The 19,837-nt window shown below is 43.5% G+C and overlaps 1 protein-coding gene across 2 annotated transcripts in view; it reads left to right on the top strand.

Moving 5' to 3' along the window:
• Nucleotides 1-727: 727 nt before the first annotated feature.
• upf2 (UPF2 regulator of nonsense mediated mRNA decay) overlaps nt 728-19,837 on the top strand; it is a 106,435-nt gene continuing 87,325 nt past the window's right edge. The window contains exons 1-7 of one of the 2 annotated variants that reach the window (XM_072563026.1): nt 728-1,032; nt 3,457-3,546; nt 4,915-5,028; nt 5,654-5,762; nt 12,564-12,944; nt 14,494-15,273; nt 18,846-19,006. In XM_072563026.1, the coding sequence (XP_072419127.1) occupies nt 5,734-5,762; nt 12,564-12,944; nt 14,494-15,273; nt 18,846-19,006 (1,351 nt within the window). In that variant the 5' untranslated portion in view covers nt 728-1,032; nt 3,457-3,546; nt 4,915-5,028; nt 5,654-5,733. The remainder of the gene's footprint in view (nt 1,033-3,456; nt 3,547-4,914; nt 5,029-5,653; nt 5,763-12,563; nt 12,945-14,493; nt 15,274-18,845; nt 19,007-19,837) is intronic. The other variant, XM_072563027.1, reaches the window with a different exon arrangement.

Genomic DNA, 19,837 nt, shown 5'->3' with positions numbered 1-19,837 from the left:
CCCCCTCCCTCCTCCCCCTCCCCCCCTCCTCCCCCTCCCCCCCCTCCCTCCTCCCCCTCCCCTTCCCCCTCCCCCTCCCCCTCCCCTTCCCCCTCCCCCTCCCCTTCACCTCCCCCTCCCTCTCCCCCTCCCTCTCCCTTCACCTCCCCCTCCCCCTCCCCTTCACCTCCCCCTCCCTCCCCCTCCATTCACCTCCCCCTCCCCCCTCCATTCACCTCCCCCTCCCCCTCCCCCCCTCTCCCCCCCTCTTCCCTCCCCCCCCCTCCCCCCCTCTCCCCCCCCTCCCCCTCCCCCCCCCTCCCCCCCCACCTCCCCCTCCCCCCCCTCCCCCTCCCCCCCACCTCCCCCTCCCCCCCCTCCCCCTCCCCCCCCACCTCCCCCTCCCCCCCCTCCCCCCCCTCCCCCTCCCCCCCCCTCCCCCTCCCCCTCCCCCTCCCCCTCCCCCTCCCCTTCCCCCTCCCCCTCCCCCTCCCCTTCCCCCTCCCCCTCCCCCTCCCCTTCCCCCTCCCCTTCCCCCTCCCCCTCCCCTTCCCCCCTCCCCCTCCCCCTCCCTCTCCCTCTCCCCCTCCCCCTCCCCCTCCCCCTCCCTCTCCCCCTCCCTCTCCCCTCCCCCTCCCTCTCCCCCTGATGACGTCCATTGGGGGTGGGGCGAAGTGCGGGGACCTCTCTGACGCAGGGAGTCCGATCGAGCGCCTGTTTATCGCGGTGTGGGGGGGCGGAAAAGGAGAAAAATTACAAAGTAAACGGCGGCGGCTGTTCACCGGCCGTGAGCCTGCTCGCCGCAGGGAGTGGGCTGTGACATCCCACTGCCCTCAGATGTGACAGGAGTGGTTCCTGTTTTTGTTGTGACCGTGTGCGGGAGCTGATCAGGCGGTTGTTGGGTCAGCCCGTGCGGGTGGGGTCCTGACAGTGTCACTGGGGGAGGGGGGGGGGTCGCTGTCAGCCTCAGACCCGCCGCCGCCTCAGCGTCTCCGCGTTCACCGAGCCGCGGCCTGGCCTCTTCCATTACACCCGGGAAACCTCCGGGAACCGGTAACTGCGCCTTTCCGCCGCGGGGACCTCCCCCTCGGTCCATCACCCTCCCCCTGTCCCTCCGGCCCCGGGGCCTGTGTCATCCATCAGCCGGGGACCAGGCTCTCACCAAATCACCGGCCCCCTCCCCCCCCCCGACTCCCCATATCCCCCCCCCCCGACTCCCCATATCCCCCCCCGACTCCCCATATCCCCCCCCCCGACTCCCCATATCCCCCCCGACTCCCCATATCCCCCCCGACTCCCCATATCCCCCCCGACTCCCCATATCCCCCCCCCCCGACTCCCCATATCCCCCCCCCCGACTCCCCATATCCCCCCCCCCGACTCCCCATATCCCCCCCCCCGACTCCCCATATCCCCCCCCCGACTCCCCATATCCCCCCCCCCGACTCCCCATATCCCCCCCCCGACTCCCCATATCCCCCCCCCCGACTCCCCATATCCCCCCCCCCCGACTCCCCATATCCCCCCCCGACTCCCATATCCCCCCCGACTCCCCATATCCCCCCCCCGACTCCCCATATCCCCCCCCGACTCCCCATATCCCCCCCCGACTCCCCATATCCCCCCCCGACTCCCCATATCCCCCCCCGACTCCCCATATCCCCCCCCGACTCCCCATATCCCCCCCGACTCCCCATATCCCCCCCGACTCCCCATATCCCCCCTCCCCCGACTCCCCATATCCCCCCGACTCCCCATATCCCCCCGACTCCCCATATCCCGACTCCCCATATCCCCCCTCCCCCCGACTCCCCATATCCCCCCTCCCCCCGACTCCCCATATCCCCCCTCCCCCCGACTCCCCATATCCCCCCTCCCCCCGACTCCCCATATCCCCCCTCCCCCCGACTCCCCATATCCCCCCTCCCCCCGACTCCCCATATCCCCCCCTCCCCCCGACTCCCCATATCCCCCCTCCCCCCCGACTCCCCATATCCCCCCTCCCCCCGACTCCCCATATCCCCCCTCCCCCCGACTCCCATATCCCCCCCTCCCCCCGACTCCCCATATCCCCCCCTCCCCCCGACTCCCCATATCCCCCCTCCCCCCCGACTCCCCATATCCCCCCTCCCCCCCGACTCCCCATATCCCCCCTCCCCCCGACTCCCCATATCCCCCCGACTCCCCATATCCCCCGACTCCCCATATCCCCCCTCCCCCCGACTCCCCATATCCCCCCTCCCCCCCGACTCCCCATATCCCCCCTCCCCCCGACTCCCCATATCCCCCCTCCCCCCGACTCCCCATATCCCCCCGACTCCCCCAACTCCCCATATCCCCCCGACTCCCCCAACTCCCCATATCCCCCCGACTCTCCCAACTCCCCATGCCTCCCTACATCCCTCTCCTTCATCCCCTCCATCTCTCCCTTCTCTCTCTCCCTCTTCTCCGGATCTCGCCCCTCCAGCACCTTCTAACCTATTACTCCAGCTCTCCTACCTCCCCAAGCTTTCTCTACCTCCCAGCTCCCCTAGTCCCTCCCCATCAGCTTTCCCTACCCCTACACCCAGCTCCTCGATATTTCAATATCGACTTCTTCCTCTTCATTCTAGATTTTTCCAGGCAAATGCCACCATCACTTGGCTGATTGACAGCATGTCTGTTTAATAAATGCTGCGGTTTATGGACTTTGAAAAACATGTACAGGGAAATATCGTAGTTTATGATCTCTACCCACCCCCACCTTTGGTTTTATATCAGCCATGACCGAATAGTCTAATTCTGATCCAGGGCTTTTGGTCTCCAAACAGAAACTGGCCCCATTCTGAAATCATTGATATTGATTTTTGGATATAGTGTAACTTGTTTATGTTATGGTGTTTTGTAGTAAATATTTAGGTAATAAACACATCCTATGTTTCCAGTTTCTCATATAATGAAGAAAAGTCAAATGAAACCAACTGTTAAATGTTTTCACTAAATTATAGCACAGAACTACTGCTACTGAAGATCAGGTTTGTGAGTGTCTGTGAAAAGAAACAGTTAATTTTTCGAGGGCCACAGGACTCAAAAGTTAACCTTATTTCTCTTTCCACAGTTTCAGACCTGCTCAGTTACTCCAGTACTTTCTGTTTTCTTTGTCTTAGTATTACTCATTGTAGTTTTAATGTAGTTATGACTGATCTGGGATTTTGCAGTAAAGTAGAAGTAAGGTTTAATTGAGCTAGCTTTAACTTTGAAATTAAAGTATAAACAGGAGATTTTGTTGAAAAAGTAATGTTGATAGAGATACATGGGCAGCTATATTCATTGTTCTGTGAGCAAATTTGTATTACTATTTATTTTAATCTATTTGTTGTATTTTGTATTCAAATGATAGTTATTTTGTGTGTTGAGGAAACAACGCATTAATCTTTCTATTAAAGTAGGATAACATTCTGAATTAAACAAAAGTAACATAATTTCTTGTCCTTGCAGAATTACAGTGAGCTACGCTGAGACGGCCATTTGAGCTATTGAGTTTCTTCTGAGGCTAATCTTGCGACTTAGTAGATACGCCTATATAAGGTATGATTTGATACCACAATAGTTGATGAGAAAACAAAAGTTGGGATCAATTGGAATTGACTCTGTTGTATTTCTGACCTCGTATCTGCGGTTAGTATAGCTGCCTTACAATGCCAGGGACCCAGTTCGATTCCAACCTTGGGTGACTGTCTGTGTGGAGTTTATATGTTCTGCCCATGTCTGTGTGGATTTCTGTTGGGTGCTCCGGTTTCCTCCCGCAGTCCAAAGATGTGCACGTTTGGTGGATCGAACATGTTAAATTGCCCATAGTGTCCAGTGATATGTAGGTTAGGTACACTGGCCACAGGAAATGCAGGGTTAGGTAGGGGGATGGGTGGGGTGGGATGCTTTTGGCCGGGGTGGGGGGGGGGGGGGTCAGTGTGGAATTGTTGGGCCTGTTGGCCTGTTTCCACACTGTGGGGATTCTATGATTTCTATTATACTTGGAAAACATCACTTACCTGGTGGTTGGTTAAAAAATGTGAAGTATCCCATTTGTTTTTAGAATTACAGAATTTTACTAAGCCTGGGAGGCTGTTCAGCCTGGTGTGCTGACAGTAGGAACTTGCCAACTGGTTCCATTTCTGCATACATCAAATGTTTTTCCTCATCTCTTTCAAATGCCAGTATGGATTTGGGTTCCACATTGTTTCTGGTCAGGCATTGTATTTCCTTACAATCCTCTACCTAAAATTTTACTCCTGACCTCCTCTGTTTTATTTGTGATGATTTTGAATTTGAGGCCTTTATGTTAAACTCACCAGTCGAAAAGGATGGCTCTGGAAAAGCAGAGCGGGTCAGGCAGCATCTGAGAAGCAGTAGAGTCGACATTTCGTCCATAAGCTCTTCATCAGGAATGCGGAAGGGGATGAGAGTTAAATAGGGGCTGGGGCTGGGAGAGGCAATAGATGGATGCGGATGGGGGATGATAAACTCACCAACCAATGGAAATTGTTCCCAGTCGTCCAAGTAAGACCTTTTTGAATTTTATGCATTTTAAAATTCTTCTGGGCTAATATTCTCTGGTTATAGGTATCCTTGATTTCTGAGAGATTTTTCTTTAATTACCAGGCGTTGCTTTTATAACATAAAATTATCCAACAACTGGAATGGTCTCAAAATTGAGTTCTTTGCATCATCACCACATTAAAGCAATTCTACTAAGTTATAACAACCAGAATCAACAGCCCTTTCTGCGTTTGGTTTGTTCTGATGCTAATTTTTAATATACCTAGAAATTTGTTTTGTCAAAGTTTGTGCTCAAAAACATTTTTGTGATTTCATAATGTGCATCACTGTGATTTTGCCTGTTTCCATATATGGTACCAATGATGTGACTATACATTGAAATTAAACTGTATTTTATAGTTTTAGAGCGCATTGGACTCCCTTGGATTTGGCAGCAGGCATCGTTACCTAATGAAGTGTATCTAGTTTACTGGAATGTGGAATTGAACATTTGAAGCTTTCTACCTTCTCCTGGTGAGTTATCTTCCAGATCAGATTCAATCCATACATTGACCTCGCAGTTAAGTTTGAAAAGTTAGTGGTCACAGCAATGTTCCCCATGTATCTAGCACAATTAAAGATGATTTTCATGGCATCTACTTCACATCTGCTTCCTTTACATTTAGGTGGAAGTGCAACTTGTTTCAGAAATAAATTGCTAAAATGTAGGACTATATCACGCCAGAATGTATGTCCTTTGAAAGCACTGGCATCTGGAACATAGAGTCAGGTGATGTGAAGTTGTGTAGTAATGAAAGTCAGTCTTTTTTTCCTTCTCTGATGTTTCAATTATGTGTTTTTCAGGGATAAACTGAAGACAATATGCTTAGGCCAGTAACTTCTATAATTGAATTGTGTCCTGCATTCCACTATTAGGAACTGTCTGGTTCAGTATGACTAATGAACTAACACTATTGCAACTGGCAGTGAGAGATCGCAGCTGCTGCACCCAAAAGAAAACATTCTTGTTTGCATCTAATGCTGACCCCAAAGTTAGAAGAAATTGCCAAACAGTTTAGAACATCTAACTTGATTTTTCTACACCATAATGTTTGTCCTAATTGCTGTTTAATGCACTTGTTATTCAATGCTATTGCAGAAACAGTGATATGCAGATGGAATATGACAGCTTAGTGAGGCCTCATTAAAAATGATTCAATGAAAACGTGAGAAAACAGGATGAATGAAAGGGAGAAAAAAGGCAAAAGGTAAGCAAGTGGTAGAAAATGATAGGAAGAACAAAGGCTAATGTACAGATAGTATGATGGCTCTGTGATTAGGTAATTTGAGATAGCATATGTTAAAACCTTTATCTAAATTACACACTCTTTAAATTAGCATTCTTTGCTATGATCCCTCAATTGTAATGAATTGGCATTCACACATGACATGCAAGACTACAGGGAATTTGTAGGTGTGAATTTTCTACTTTTTGTGAAAAATTAAGAAAAACTGAAGCAAATAAAATGTTTTATTTTGGGAAGTGGAAGAAATGAAGGGAATTTCTACTTCTGCTTCATTCATAATCTCATCTTGCCTTTACCAAAACAAAAGACATTCGGTTGATCAAGCCCACTCGCACAGATGGAACCTCTATAGGCATTAGTTTTCTACTGTGCTCACACTACCTCCCCCACTTTTGCTGTCTTTGCAAAAGATAAAATGAGATGGCTGATTTTGGAGGGGTGGGTGGAATCTGCCTTTTGGTGTTCAGAGAAGATGCCAACCAATGAAAAAACTTCGGGAGTCTGTAGCAACCCAAGCTGATTTTTAGCTATTCTACATCTAATACAATTGAAGATGTTCTCTACTCTCGAGCTTGCACTGAACCCCTTTGAAGGTCGGAACATTGCTTTAACCCTTTCAGATTCTCTGTGATAAAAATACTTTGCTATCTAACCTGCAAAAGGAATGGCTTTTGCCTTTTATTTTCTAATTTTCCCAATCTTCTGTTCCCGTCAATTTCAAGTATCTTATTGGAAAAGTGGTTTACTTTGGCAGGTTTTTACTTAAATGGACAATGACTGCACTCTTTCAGGTGCAAAGGTGTTTATATGTTCTAATGCACGAACAATGAATATGCAGGTTCAGCAAGTAAAAGGGAAAGAAATGCTGTGCTTTATTATGGGAGGAATTGAACATATTATCCTTTTTATGCTTTGATAAACAGGATTTGGAGGTGCCGGTGTTGGACTGGGGTGTACAAAGTTAAAAATCACACAACATCAGGTTATAGTCCAACAGGTTTATTTGGAAGCACTAGCTTTTAGAACCCTGCTCCTTCATCAGGTGGTTGTGGAGTATACGATAGTAAGACCCAGAATTATAGCAAAAGTTTACAGTGTGATGCAACTGAAATTATATATTGAAAAATATAATATCGCCATTCAAGATTATCATTGATCTGTGTGTTACATATTCCCATTTGATCCCTTTGTTCTACAAGAATCTATCTTCCCCTTAAACCTATTCAATAACTCTGCCTCCATTGGTTTTTGAGTCAGAAAATTCCAAAGTCAATCAACCCTGAGAGGGAATATTTTAAATTGAGATCTAAAACGGCAATATTATATTTTTCAATATATAATTTCAGTTGAATCACACTCTAATCGTTTGTTATAACTTCTGTGTCTTACGATCTTATATTCTACAACCACCTGATGAAGGAGCAACGTTCCAAAAGCTAGTGCTTCCAAATAAACCTGTTGGACAATAATCTGATGTTGTGTGATTTTTAGCTTGGTTAAACATGGTGCTGGTGAGACGATATTTTGAATATTGTGCGCGGTTTTCATCTCCTTTTTTAAGAATGGATTAGTATCTGAAATGAGTGAGATTTCTTAGGAGTTAAGATTAAACATGCTGGGCTTGTTTTCACTAGAGTTTAGAAGAATGCTCAGTGATTTGCTTGATGTGTATAAGATCCTGAATAGTTTGAAAAGGCGGACGTAGAAATGATTAGATTAGATTCCTTACAGTGTGGAAACAGGCCCTTCAGCCCAACAAGTCCACACCGACCCTCCGAAGAGCAACCCACCCAGACCCATTCCCCTACATTTACCCCTGACTAATGCATCTCACACTAGGGGCAATTTAGCATGGCCAATTCACCTGCCCTAGACGTTTTGGACTGTGGGAGGAAACTGGAACACCCGGAGGAAACCCACACAGACATGGGGAAAATATGCAAGCTCCACACAGACAGTCACCTGAGGCAGGAATTGAACCTGGGTCCCTGGCACTGTGAGGCAGCAGTGCTAACCACTGAGCCACATGATTACTCTTGTAGATGATCCCAAAAATGGCAGACAGCTTAGCGGCTTTTAGACCCTTTTTAGAATTAATATTCTCTCTCTCAGGGTTGATTGGCTTTGGAATTTTGTGAGTCAAAAGCCAATGGAGGCAGAGTTATTGAATAGGTTTAAGGGGAAGATAGATTCTTGTCGAACAAAGGGATCAAATGGGAATATGGAATACATGGATCAATGATGATCTTGAATGGCAAGCAGGCTTGAAGAGTTAAATGGCTGGCTTCTGCTCTGAATTTGCCTGATTATATGTATGGCACTGGTCAAGAAGCCATATGAGATGTTGCAATACACCTTTATAGATGGTATACAGTAGTTCATAAATCGAAAGTTAATTATTCATCCTGCATCTCGACTGTTTCTGTAGATGCTTTCTGGAGTCTAGCTCATTGCAATTTTGATATTGGATGAAAAATAGCCCTCCACTGGGAACAATTGGGCCCTGTTTGTGTTTGCTGCTTGCAATTGAATCATTTCCTCCAGAATTTCTTTTAGCTTCCTTGGGAGATACGTTCCATCAGAAAACTGAGTAAGGTCTCACAAAACAATCCTTTATATTAACAGCACACTGTATACAGTATAATCTTGACTAAAACAATTACTAGCAGTATCATCACTTAGGTTGGAGAAAGTGGGAGCAGATCTCGAGCAAAACTGGGCTAATAATGTAAATGAGAAAGTTGGAATTGTCACAGAAGAATGAGCTGAAAATTTATAAACCTCCCAGAAATCAACCTGCTTTGTTTTCCAAATCTCTGCCCAAGTCTGTTTTGCTTTATTTATTGAATTTGATGAGAAACTACAGTTGAATCCATTTTCAATATTTGTTTTGAAGTTAGTGGGATATCTTAATTTCAGGTAATAAGTCATTTTGATGTTTAGTTTGTATAATTTAGTTTTGTTCATATATAATAGAGTCATAGATTTGGCACAGTATAATTTCAGCCATTTGATCCATTGTGTTTCTGCTGGCTCTGCTAAGGTACAGTTTCATACTGCTCCTCCATTATGAACTCCCACATTCCTGCATATTTCTCCCTATCTCACATTTGGGGTATTTAGAAAAAGTGGGAAAAAAAATCACAACACGGAAGGAGGCCACTCAGCTCATTGTTTCTGGACTGGCTGAAACATGAACCATCCAGTCCCATCATGTTTTTCAGCACTTATCACTGGAGATTGTGATTTAAGGGGCATATGCAGGCATTTTTAAATGAATTCAGGCGATGTGTTTAGCTCAGGTCCTGTTTAATGTTTCGACCAATTACTGCAAATCTTGCCCATTCCCCACTCGGTACTGACCCATTGCTAAAGAAAATGGGACTGTCTCATCCAGGGCCCTCACGTCCTTGTACATCGCAATTAAGTGTCGTCTCAGCCTTCCCTGATCAAAGGAAAACAACTGCAGCGTATCCACTCTTTGCTAGCTGCAGTGATTTAGCCCTGGCAACATCTTGAAGCTTGAGAACTTTAATTCCTTTTTTGCTGATCATGATGTTGCTTCTATAGCCCACAAGTTTTCAAATAATGGTCCCTGAATTGTAAGCATCATTGGATTTCTGCATTTGCAGTTCAATTACTTTTAATTAGTGTTAGTCCTTTTTAGGATCACACCAACTCCAAGGTGGTGCATGTTCAAATGGAAAATTACAGCTGCTTTAATACCACTCCTGAACCAAGCAGGTCCATTGCACTCTTAAGATGCTGTTGATTGGCCAAATAGCCTGTCCAGTTTAACTGTGGTGATAATTCTGTAACATTTACTGTGAGTGATACTCATTTTTAGTTGGTCTGAAACCTGCAATATCCCTGAACACATTTGATGTCTTGTGAAGAGACGTGATGAAAAGTAATTGATTTAAAATGTTAAACTGTGTTTCTCTGCCAACAAATGTTGCCGAACTGGAGTATTTTCAGCATCTTTGCTTTAATTTTGTGTTTGCAGTGTCTGCTGTATTTTGTTTTTTCTAATCATAAATTCTATATAAATATAATCTTACTCCATATTAATAGCTCAGTTTAGAGATTATATACGTTGATGAACTTGTGCACATCAGACATTAGAGAAGAGCAGCATTTGCGTGGTTGACTTTTTTGTGTGTGTGTGTGTGTGTGTGTGTGTGTTTGTTTGTTTGTTTGCAGGGGACATCCCTATAGAAGAATTTGAAAGTCAGTTGACATTCCCCTTAGCTTCTGCAAACACACGCTAGCATCTTTCGAATTGTCAATATATAAAATGCTGCATCCTGTTTTTTAAAAATGATTTTAAACAAAATGTGGTTTCAATATATTAAGTGCAAAGATTCTTCAAAATTGAGGTATATTAAACAATCTCATACTTGAAAACTTGATAAATTTATATGAAAGACTATCAACAGCACAAGGATTATCATAGAATTATAGAGTTCCTACAGTATTTGGCCTAACAAGTCCATACCGACCCTTTGAAGAGTATCCCACCCAGACCCATTCCCCTACCTTATTACTCTACGTTTCCTCTGACTAATGCACCGAGCCTATACATCCCTGATCACTATGGGCAATTTACTTAACCTGCACTCCAGTGGATTAGGCCTAGTTTTGAGGAAGTTAGGAAGTTGGAAATGAGTTACATAATCTTCTTATTCTTGAGAAGGCTCATATCTCTCAACCAGCCTAAATTTACAGCCTTTTGTTTTTGTTTTGCTGCACATGTTGGATTGGATGTTGAACGGAGTATTGCATGCTGTCTCAGCTTTTTAGGCACTTTATTTGTCCTTATACATGGAACAAGGTTTATATATTTCTCACATGTCTGAGTTACTTTGAGGGTATACTTTACATTATTGACCAGTTGATTTGAAAATATGACAGTTAACCAATTCAGAGAAATTTGCCAAGTTTTATTTTTGCATTTGGAATATTTGGGGATCTACACATATGCAATGATGTCTTAGTGCATCATAAAATTGGTGTGCAATCACATGGGTGCGAGCATGTGATGATGCCTGTGTTTCTTGCAGACTCAGTGACATTGTGACCATGCAGGTACCAAGGTGCATGTGCGCAAATTGATCCTGGAAGGCTGGCAAATTTGTGGATCTGTTTTGGTGTTGGCCATTGCTGTGCATACATGGTGAGGTTGCGTATGCACAGAACACACTTGCCTGTGCTGGCATGGTGCATGTCGGAGAAATTAGCTCAACCATGCAGAGACTACACAAACCAGATCGGGTGAAATTGACAAGCTGTTTATTACAAGTGATATCCCTGGAAGAGAAGTTGACTAGGCTGACGTCGAACTGACAGCCTGTACAGGTAGATCAAGGGTACTCTTTCCCCAAGCTGAGGATGAAGCCAGGTTTTATAGCAATCTTGGACAATGAGGTTAATTAAAATGGGGAAAGATACAATGTAGTTGGAAATTAAGTAATCCAGTTACAATGATGATAATTAAAAATCAGTTATCGGAAGAATGTCCTGATTGCTGATGCAATGTAACATCCTGACAGTTTCAATGAGCTTTTCATGGCTCAGGAGACTTTTAAAATTTCTGTGCAGGTAGGTGAAGAAGTCTCTTTTGAAACAGTAAGGTGCTTCCATTGTTCCTGTCCTGGGAGCAGGGTCCTTTGGTACCTCTCTGTCTGACCTGTCCTTTGTGTGGCTTTGGTATTACTGTGTTATGAGGCTGCCCTCGGGGCTTCGGGACTGCTGTACTGATCTGGTATTGTTAGTGGGTTTTGGGAAGTGTATTCCCTTGTCTGCAAGTGCTGACTGGTTTCACTTGTCAGCCTATTTGGTTCCTGCTGTGGCATTCTGGATGTTTCTGGTATAGTTTGGCCAAGTTTGCTTTCCTATGTTCTGTGTGGGCCTACGATGGGTAGGCAGGATGGCAGATCTTTTCCCACAGTACACTTTATCAGTATTGGTGGTAGTCTGTAGGTCCCCTGCTTCACTCCTCCAAATCTGAGGTTACCAGGAAGGACACCATCAGAAATATACTAAGTTCACTTTTTTGTTCCACTCCTTCAAGCTGAAACAGATATGTTTGTGCATTTTTCAAATTGATGAACTATATTTGCAGATCACAGTACTCCAATTTGAAAAGAACAAATGCAGATTGGGTGATTGCTTAGCTGAACACTTTAGCAGGCATGCCTGCCGTTTGTTTTTTGTGCTGACATCCTTTGCCTTTCCAGTGAACCTTGAGGAACAATACCTCTTTTGATTAAGTACTTAATAACTTGGACTCAATTTAATTGAGTAGTTTTCAGATCATGATCACCACTCCCATTTTATGCCCCCAAAGGGGTGCTGGTAATGTTTCTGACTCTTCCAGACCCATGTTGGTTTCTTTATCCTGTCCTATTGCTACTCATTTTACTGTGATCATCTTTTTGACATTTAATCTCTCCTACCTTCAAGAAGTTAAAGAAGTGTTATTGGACTTGAAATGTTAACTTTGTTTCTCTCTCAACAGATGCTTGGAAACTTGCTGAGTTTGTCCAGCACTTTGTTTTTATATCACAGCAGACACCTTTCACCACCCACCACCCTTTAATCCTTGGCTTGCACATACTTAAAAAACAATTCTCATTTCTGCCCTTTGGCCAGATTTATATTTACTTTTTCTCTTGTCACAGATATTACCGGAGGGCTGAGTTTATGCAATATCTTCTGTTTTTATTCCTTATTTCATATTTTCTTTGTTTTTGACATCAGGCCATCGGGAGAGCACAAGAAGTCTGTGAGCATGGAAGAAAAAGATGCCACAGTTTTCAGCAATGAGACCAGAGGCATTAAAGACAAAGAATCTACTGACAGAAGGCTCGTCTCTAGTAGGGAGAAAGGGCGGGATGAACTTAAAGCCAGTAGCAGAAGGGAAACCATAAAAGCAGCCGAGGAGAAAAAGAAGAGGCAAGAGGATGAAAAGCGCAAAAAGGAGGATGAGAAACGAAAGAAAAAGGAAGAGGAGAAGTTAAAAGCAGAGGAAGAACAAAGGAAGAAGGAAGAGGAAGAAAAGAAGAAACTAGAAGAGGAGGAAAGGAAGAAACAGGAGGAGGAGGATAAAAGGCAGAGAGAAGAAGCAGCAGCTAAGCAGAGGCAAGATTTTGGTTTCAAAGATAACTGTAGTATTAACTTGAATTCTGAACAAACTTTTTTTTCTTGAATATGTAATTATTCTTCCTCCTTTTAATATTTTTATTGTATTAACCAGGTTTTCTAATCCTGAGTAGTTTTGGGTTATACTGAAACTCGGAGGAACAACTCTTGGGTGCAGAGTACCTGAGGCTGGAACTTCATTGCAGCAATGAGTGACTTGTGCAGTTGAACAAGCCATTTTGCAGGTGCAATGTTGTTCTTACAGTACAGCACAGGAATAGAACCTTCGGCCCAACACACGATACTTTTCTGAACTAAAAACCTTTTTGCCTCTACTTGGTCCATATCCCTCTCTTCCCTGCCTATTCGTGTATCTGTTAAGATACCTCTTAAATGTTGGTATTGTATCCATCTCCACCACCATGCTTACCACTCTCTGTAAAAACAAAACCTGCTTCTCTCACCTCCCTTAAACTTACCCTCACTTACCTTAAGCTCATGTCCCTGAGTAATTTACATTTCATCCATGGAAAAAAAAGACTCCATCAGTCCATTCTATCCATGCGGCTCATAATTTTGTAAACTTGATAGAAGTTACCCCTCATTTTTTCATGTTCAAGTAAAAGCCATCTGAGTTTGTCCAATCTCTCCTCGTAGCTAATATCCTCCAAACCAGGCAACATCCTCGTAAACCCATTCTATACCCTCTCCTGCCTCCTGTCGGTAATATTCCAAATGTGACCTAACTAAAATTCTGTGCAGTTGCAACATGACTTGTCAATATTTATACTATTTGCCCCAACTGATAAAGGCACACATACCAGGGGCCTTCTTGACCACCTTTATCCACTTGTGTTGCCACTTGCAGGGAACTGTGTGGGCTTGTGCACCCAGATCCCTCTGTATGTTATACTTTAAAGCATTCTACCATTTGTGCTTCTGTCCTGCATTAAATCTTCCAAAATGCATCACCTCCGATTTATCCAGATTAAACTGCATCTGCCATATTTCTGCCCAAATCTCCAGCCTTTCCAAATCCTGCGATATACTCTGGCAATCCTCCTCATTATCCATAGCTCCCCCAACCTTTGTGTCATCTGCAGACTTACTAATCAGGCTATCCATGTTCGCCTCCAAGTCATTTATATAAACTACAGACAGTAGGGGTCTGAGCACAAATCCCTGCAGAACACCACTGGTATTAGATTGAAAAAAAACACTCTTCCATCACTACTTCTGGGTCCAAGTCAGCTCTATGTTCATCTTAATATTTTGTTTGAAATGTACCATTCCCCTGTTTTAGGAATCAGTGTCTCTGAATGGACTGAAGAGCGACCTCCTTGCATCAGTCATGTGAATCTTTTATTTGTTCATATCTGCTTACATGAAGCATGTGATCAGGACCAATATCATGAAATAACATTCCAGTTTTGGATAACGAAATGCCATAAGCATTAAGGCAATAGTATGGTGATGGAGTTCAGATGAATAGAACTTTGAAATGATAGACCTCGGTCTCAGTCTTGTTTTTCTTCTATTTATTCTGTAGAGAGATGGAGGAAGCATATCAGTTGCATCAAGAGGCCTGGGAACGTCATCAAACAAGATTAGAACTCCGTAGTAAGAATCAGATAGCGCATGAGAACCGTCCAGAGGAGAGTTTCTTTACCAGACTGGACTCGAGTCTAAAGAAAAATACAGCATTTGTCAAGAAGCTCCGAACTATTACTGAGCAGCAAAGAGACACACTTTCCAGCGATTTCAATATGCTCAACTTGAGCAAATATATTGCAGAAGCTGTTGCATCCATAGTAGAAGCCAAACTGAAATTATCTGATGTGAACTGTGCTGTTCACCTTTGCTGCCTGTTTCACTTGCGATACGCTGACTTTTCACCATTGCTCCTACAAGGCTGGCGAAAGCACTTTGAAGCCAGGAAGGAAGAAAAAACTCCAAACATTAGCAAGCTGAGGACTGACATGCGCTTCATTGCAGAACTGACCATTTGTGGAATCTTCACTGACAAAGAAGGCTTGTCACTCATCTATGAGCAACTGAAGAATATCATTTGTGCCGATCGTGAAACTCACACTCATGTCTCTGTGATTATCAGCTTTTGTCGCCACTGTGGAGATGATGTGGCCAGTCTGGTGACCAGGAAGATGAAGCTTGCTTCAGAGAAATACAACCTGAGCTTCCCTCCCAGTGAGATCATCAGCTGTGAGAAGCAGCAGCCCTTCATGAACCTGTTGAGGGAGTACTTTACCTCTCTGACCAAACATCTTAAAAAAGATCATCGTGAATTACAGAATCTGGAGAGACAGAACAGGTGATTTTATTCTGTTTATTTTCAGAAGCTTTTGCAGTGATGTACTTTTTGCTGTAATATGTAATCAAGGTTGTGGACCTATATTGGTATTGATGCACGGTCTATAAATGTGAATTAACAAAGCTCGCAAAGCAGTTAATGGTACACTTAATGGTAAGGTCCTAGGGAACAAAGAGACCTTGGAGTGCAGGTCCTTGAAGTGGAGTCGCGGGTAGATAGGATAGTGAAGAAGGCGTTTGGTATGCTTTTCTTTATTGGTCAGAGTATTGAGTACAGGAGTTGGGAGGTCATGTTGCGGCTGTACAGGACATTGGTTAGGCCACTGTTGGAATATTACGTGCAGTTCTGGTCTCATTCCTATCAGAAAGATGTTGTGAAACTTGAAAGGTTTCAGAAAAGGTTTACAAGGATGTTGCCAGACTAGAGGATTTGAGCTATGAGGAGAGGCTGAACAGGCTGGGGCTGTTTTCCCTGGAGCGTCAGAGGCTGAGGGGTGACCTCCTTGAGGTTTACAAAATTGAGGGGTATCGATGGGGTAAATAGGCAAAATCTTTTCCTGGGGTGGGGGAGTCCAGAATAAGAGGGCATAGGCTTATGGTGAGAGGGGAAAGATATAAATGAGATCTGAGGGACAATGTTTTCACGCAGAGGGTGTTACGTATTTGGAATGAGCTGCCAGAGGAAGTGGTGGAGACTGGTACAATTGCAACATTTAAAAGACGTCTGGTTGGGTATATGACTAGGAAGGGTTTGGAGGGGTCTGCGCCGGGCGCTGGCAGGTGGCAGTAGATTGGGTTGGGCTATCTGGTCAACATGGATGGGTTGGACCAAAGGGTCTGTTTCCATGCTGTACATCTGTATGACTCTATGACTCAGTGAGAAATGGAGGAAACAAAGCTAAATTTTAGTTTCATTATGTTGTCATTGCCCTTTGCCTGGCCAAAGTTAAGAATCTCACAACACCGGGTTATAATCCAACAGGTTTATTTGGAAGCAAAAAATAATTTGGAAGCAATAAACCTGTTGGACTATAAGCTGGTGTTGTGTGAATTCTAACTTTATCCATCCCAGTCCAACACCAGCTCCTCCACACCATCCCTTTACCCGGTGACAGTAATTTTCTTAAAGTGACAGAAATTAACTTGATCTTTTTTTTCTATTTCTGATGTAATGATTAGTGCTTAAGCAACATTATTTACAATGACAAAAAAGTCACTGCACGCATGTTCTTGGCATAAGCATTGATACAGGCTACTGTTGGATTGTAGCTTCACTAATCTTATTGAAGATCAGTCTGTGTGGTCACCAATACACTCCATTGTGAATGGTGTCTACAGAGCAGAATCATGACAGAAAAGGTAGACTTATGGGCAATTGGTGTAAACTGCTGTGATCCAGTTTCCCCCGCCTTTTTTTCCATACATTCATCCAATTCCTTTATAAAATGTGTTTTCATCTTCACCTTGGTAACCATTTGTGATAAAAGTTGCATATTGTAATAACTCTTTATAGAAACAATCTTCACACTTGTCCTTTTTTAACTGTTGAATTTGAATTGTCAGTTCTTTTAATGTAGACTGGGCTTAGTACAACCAAAATTTCACTAATTTTGGCCTGGTGTTTACAATCAGTTGCAAATAATGGGTGCTTGCTACTGATTCAGAGTAAGCCTTGCTGAAAAATTGAGAAATCTCTGGGAATTTCAGCTCCCTCTCTGCAGTGCTGCAGTAACTCATGGCAGTGTTCATGACCGGGGGTTTCCAGTGCTTGAGCCGTACTGATCTTCTAAGTCTAAACAGCTGATCACGATAAAGAATTTTCACAAACACACAAACAGAACAAAGTAGTAACAAAATCACTTCTCTCAAAATATGACATACATGTGCAGTATAGGCAGAAGTTAAACTGCTTTTTCTTTTTACAAAGCAAGTTGTGTTTTTTTTCTGAATTTATTAATTAATCATTTAACAAGGTTCCACAAATATAAAATCTTTCAGGGGCAGTTCTGTTTATCACATTTTACTAATTACATTGCTGTTTGAAATCTCGTCTACCTGACTAAGTGTTAAATGTTTTGATACTTTTTAAATAATAATGTGAAGAGAGGGAACCCAAAAATCCTCACCCTGTTTTCTCATTCCTTCTGTTCAGTTATCAAATATTACGTCTGCTAAGTTCCAAACTGGGCTACCTCATTCAGTTTGGCTATCTAAATCTCGTTCTTGAAAACCTCTTTGGGTTCTCTTGATTTGACTGGGCAGGCCTAAAGTAGATATACTCAATGCCTCATTGTGCCATTACTTTGCACTACACTCAGTCACAACAGACATTCTCATTCTTTTGCAATAAAATGGTTGCAATTTTTAAAAAAAAATTTAGAATAATCAACTTCTTTCTAGAGAGAAATTCAGCTTTAGTTAATTTTGTTACAAAAACAGAAAGTGCTGGAGGAATTCAGCAGGCCTGACAGCATCTGCAGACAGATAAGCAAAGGTGATGCTTTGAGTCCAGTAACCAACAATAGACTAGATTCCCTACAGTGTGGAAACAGGCCATTTGGCCCAACAAGTCCACACTGACCCTCCAAAGAGCAACCCACCCAGACCCATTCTCCTACATTTACCCTTGACTAATGCACCTAACACTGCAGGCAATTTAGCATGGCCAATCCACTTGACCTGCACATCTTTGGACTGTGGGAGGAAACTGGAACACCCACACACACTGGGAGAATGTGCAAACTCCACACAGACAATGATCTGAGGCTGGAATCGAACCTGGGTCCCTGGCACTGTGAGGCAGCAGTGTTAACCACTGAGCCACCATGTCGAACTGTTCTGATGAAGGGTCACTGGGCTCGAAATGTCATTTCTGCTTATCTCTTAAATACAGGTGCTGCCAGACCTGCTGAGTTTCTCCAGCACTTTGTTTTTGTTTCAGATTTCCAGCATTCACAGTCTTGTTTTAACTTTAGTTTAAGTTTATTTGATTTGAAATTTTGGGATGATTTTCAATTTTTCTTGATGTCCTGATGTATATGTTCCCCATTTGTTATGCAACATAATAAGCACTATTCAATTCTAGGGTAGAGCTAGTCAAATATGATATCTTTATAGCTAAACTTACCAGCGTAAAGGTTTAAATCAGCCAAAGCTGTGATTTTTACTTGATGAATTTGCAGCTATCCCAGTCAGGAAATGTTGTAGTCTACTTCAGATCCTCTAAAATTTGTTCAATTTAAAATTGATTGGAACCTGGTTTCTTTATCAGCAAGATCTATATCTCTCATGGATATTTGCAGTGCTTCTAATGTCCATTAATTTGCCCCGTTCATTATGTACTGCCATGAGGAATTTAGCTTTTTACTAATGGCTAACTAAAATTACTTAGGCACTGCTATCTAATTGGAAACTGTGGTTTTGCAAGAATATGTATGTAGAAATCGACATTGAGAATTCATAATTGATCAAATGATTTAGCAATAAAAGTTTATGTTCCACACATAATTAACAAGGCAGTAGATTTGAGCCAGACTCCCTTTTAACTTCTCTATACATTGCTTTTTCTGGTAGGCGAATTTTACATTCAAAAGGAGAACTGAGTGAAGACCGGCACAAGCAGTATGAGGAATTTGCTACCTCCTATCAGAAGCTGTTAGCGAACACACACAGCCTGGCTGACTTGTTGGATGAGAACATGCCTGAACTTCCCCAGGATAAAACTGCCCAGGAAGGTAAAGTAACCACCTAGTTTTTATTTTAATCCACGTGTGACATGGACATCACTGGCTGGGCTAGCATTTATTGCCTGTTCCTAGTTGCCCTTGGTGAGCTGCCTTCTTGAACTGCTGCAGTCTATGTGCTGTAGATAGACCCATAATGCCATTAGGGAGGGAATTCTAGGATTCTGACCAAATGACCAAAATTCCACCTCTGACATGGCTAAAGCCCAGAGGAATCTCAACCTGGAAACTAAGTTCTAGTAGCAAGGCTGAAAGAAGGATCTAGGTGATCTGCTATTTTATCATCTTGGGACTGCCGTTATTTTGGAAAACTCCCATTTCTGCTGGTCACTTGATGGGTCTGCTGGTTCTAGCAGGCCCACCTGAAGGAATTGGTACAATGGTGTTCAAGACTCTGGAATTGGCAGGCCTGTGGTTGAGAGAACAGCGGAGCCTGAGTCTCCTTGGGGTTCAGCATTGGGCATTGGGTTGGTAGTCTGTTGAGCGAATAAAGGATGGTGCACATCTGTGAGTGGGAGAGGACCGTCGATCAATCTGTCATCATAGAGCCTGGCTGAAGCCAAATGAGTATATAAAATAGTAACACATTTCCAAGCTATTTGAAAATGCAAGTTTTAATATTTATTTGATGTATAATACTCAATTATTATATTGTGGGTATCGTTGTGTTGCCTTATTGCTATTTGATTTTATTGGAGTTAATTTTCAGGTGTTTATTAATATGTTCAGTCTGGGTGTTGCTATCAAGGACAGCATTTGTTGCCCATCTCTACCTGAGGAGGTAGTGACTTATTAAAAATAAATGACTCATCTGAAAATAGT

Source organism: Chiloscyllium punctatum, chromosome 44 (assembly GCF_047496795.1).
Source record: "Chiloscyllium punctatum isolate Juve2018m chromosome 44, sChiPun1.3, whole genome shotgun sequence".
Classification (NCBI taxonomy): Eukaryota; Metazoa; Chordata; class Chondrichthyes; order Orectolobiformes; family Hemiscylliidae; genus Chiloscyllium; species Chiloscyllium punctatum.
This window is presented reverse-complemented; position numbering and strand designations above follow the sequence as displayed.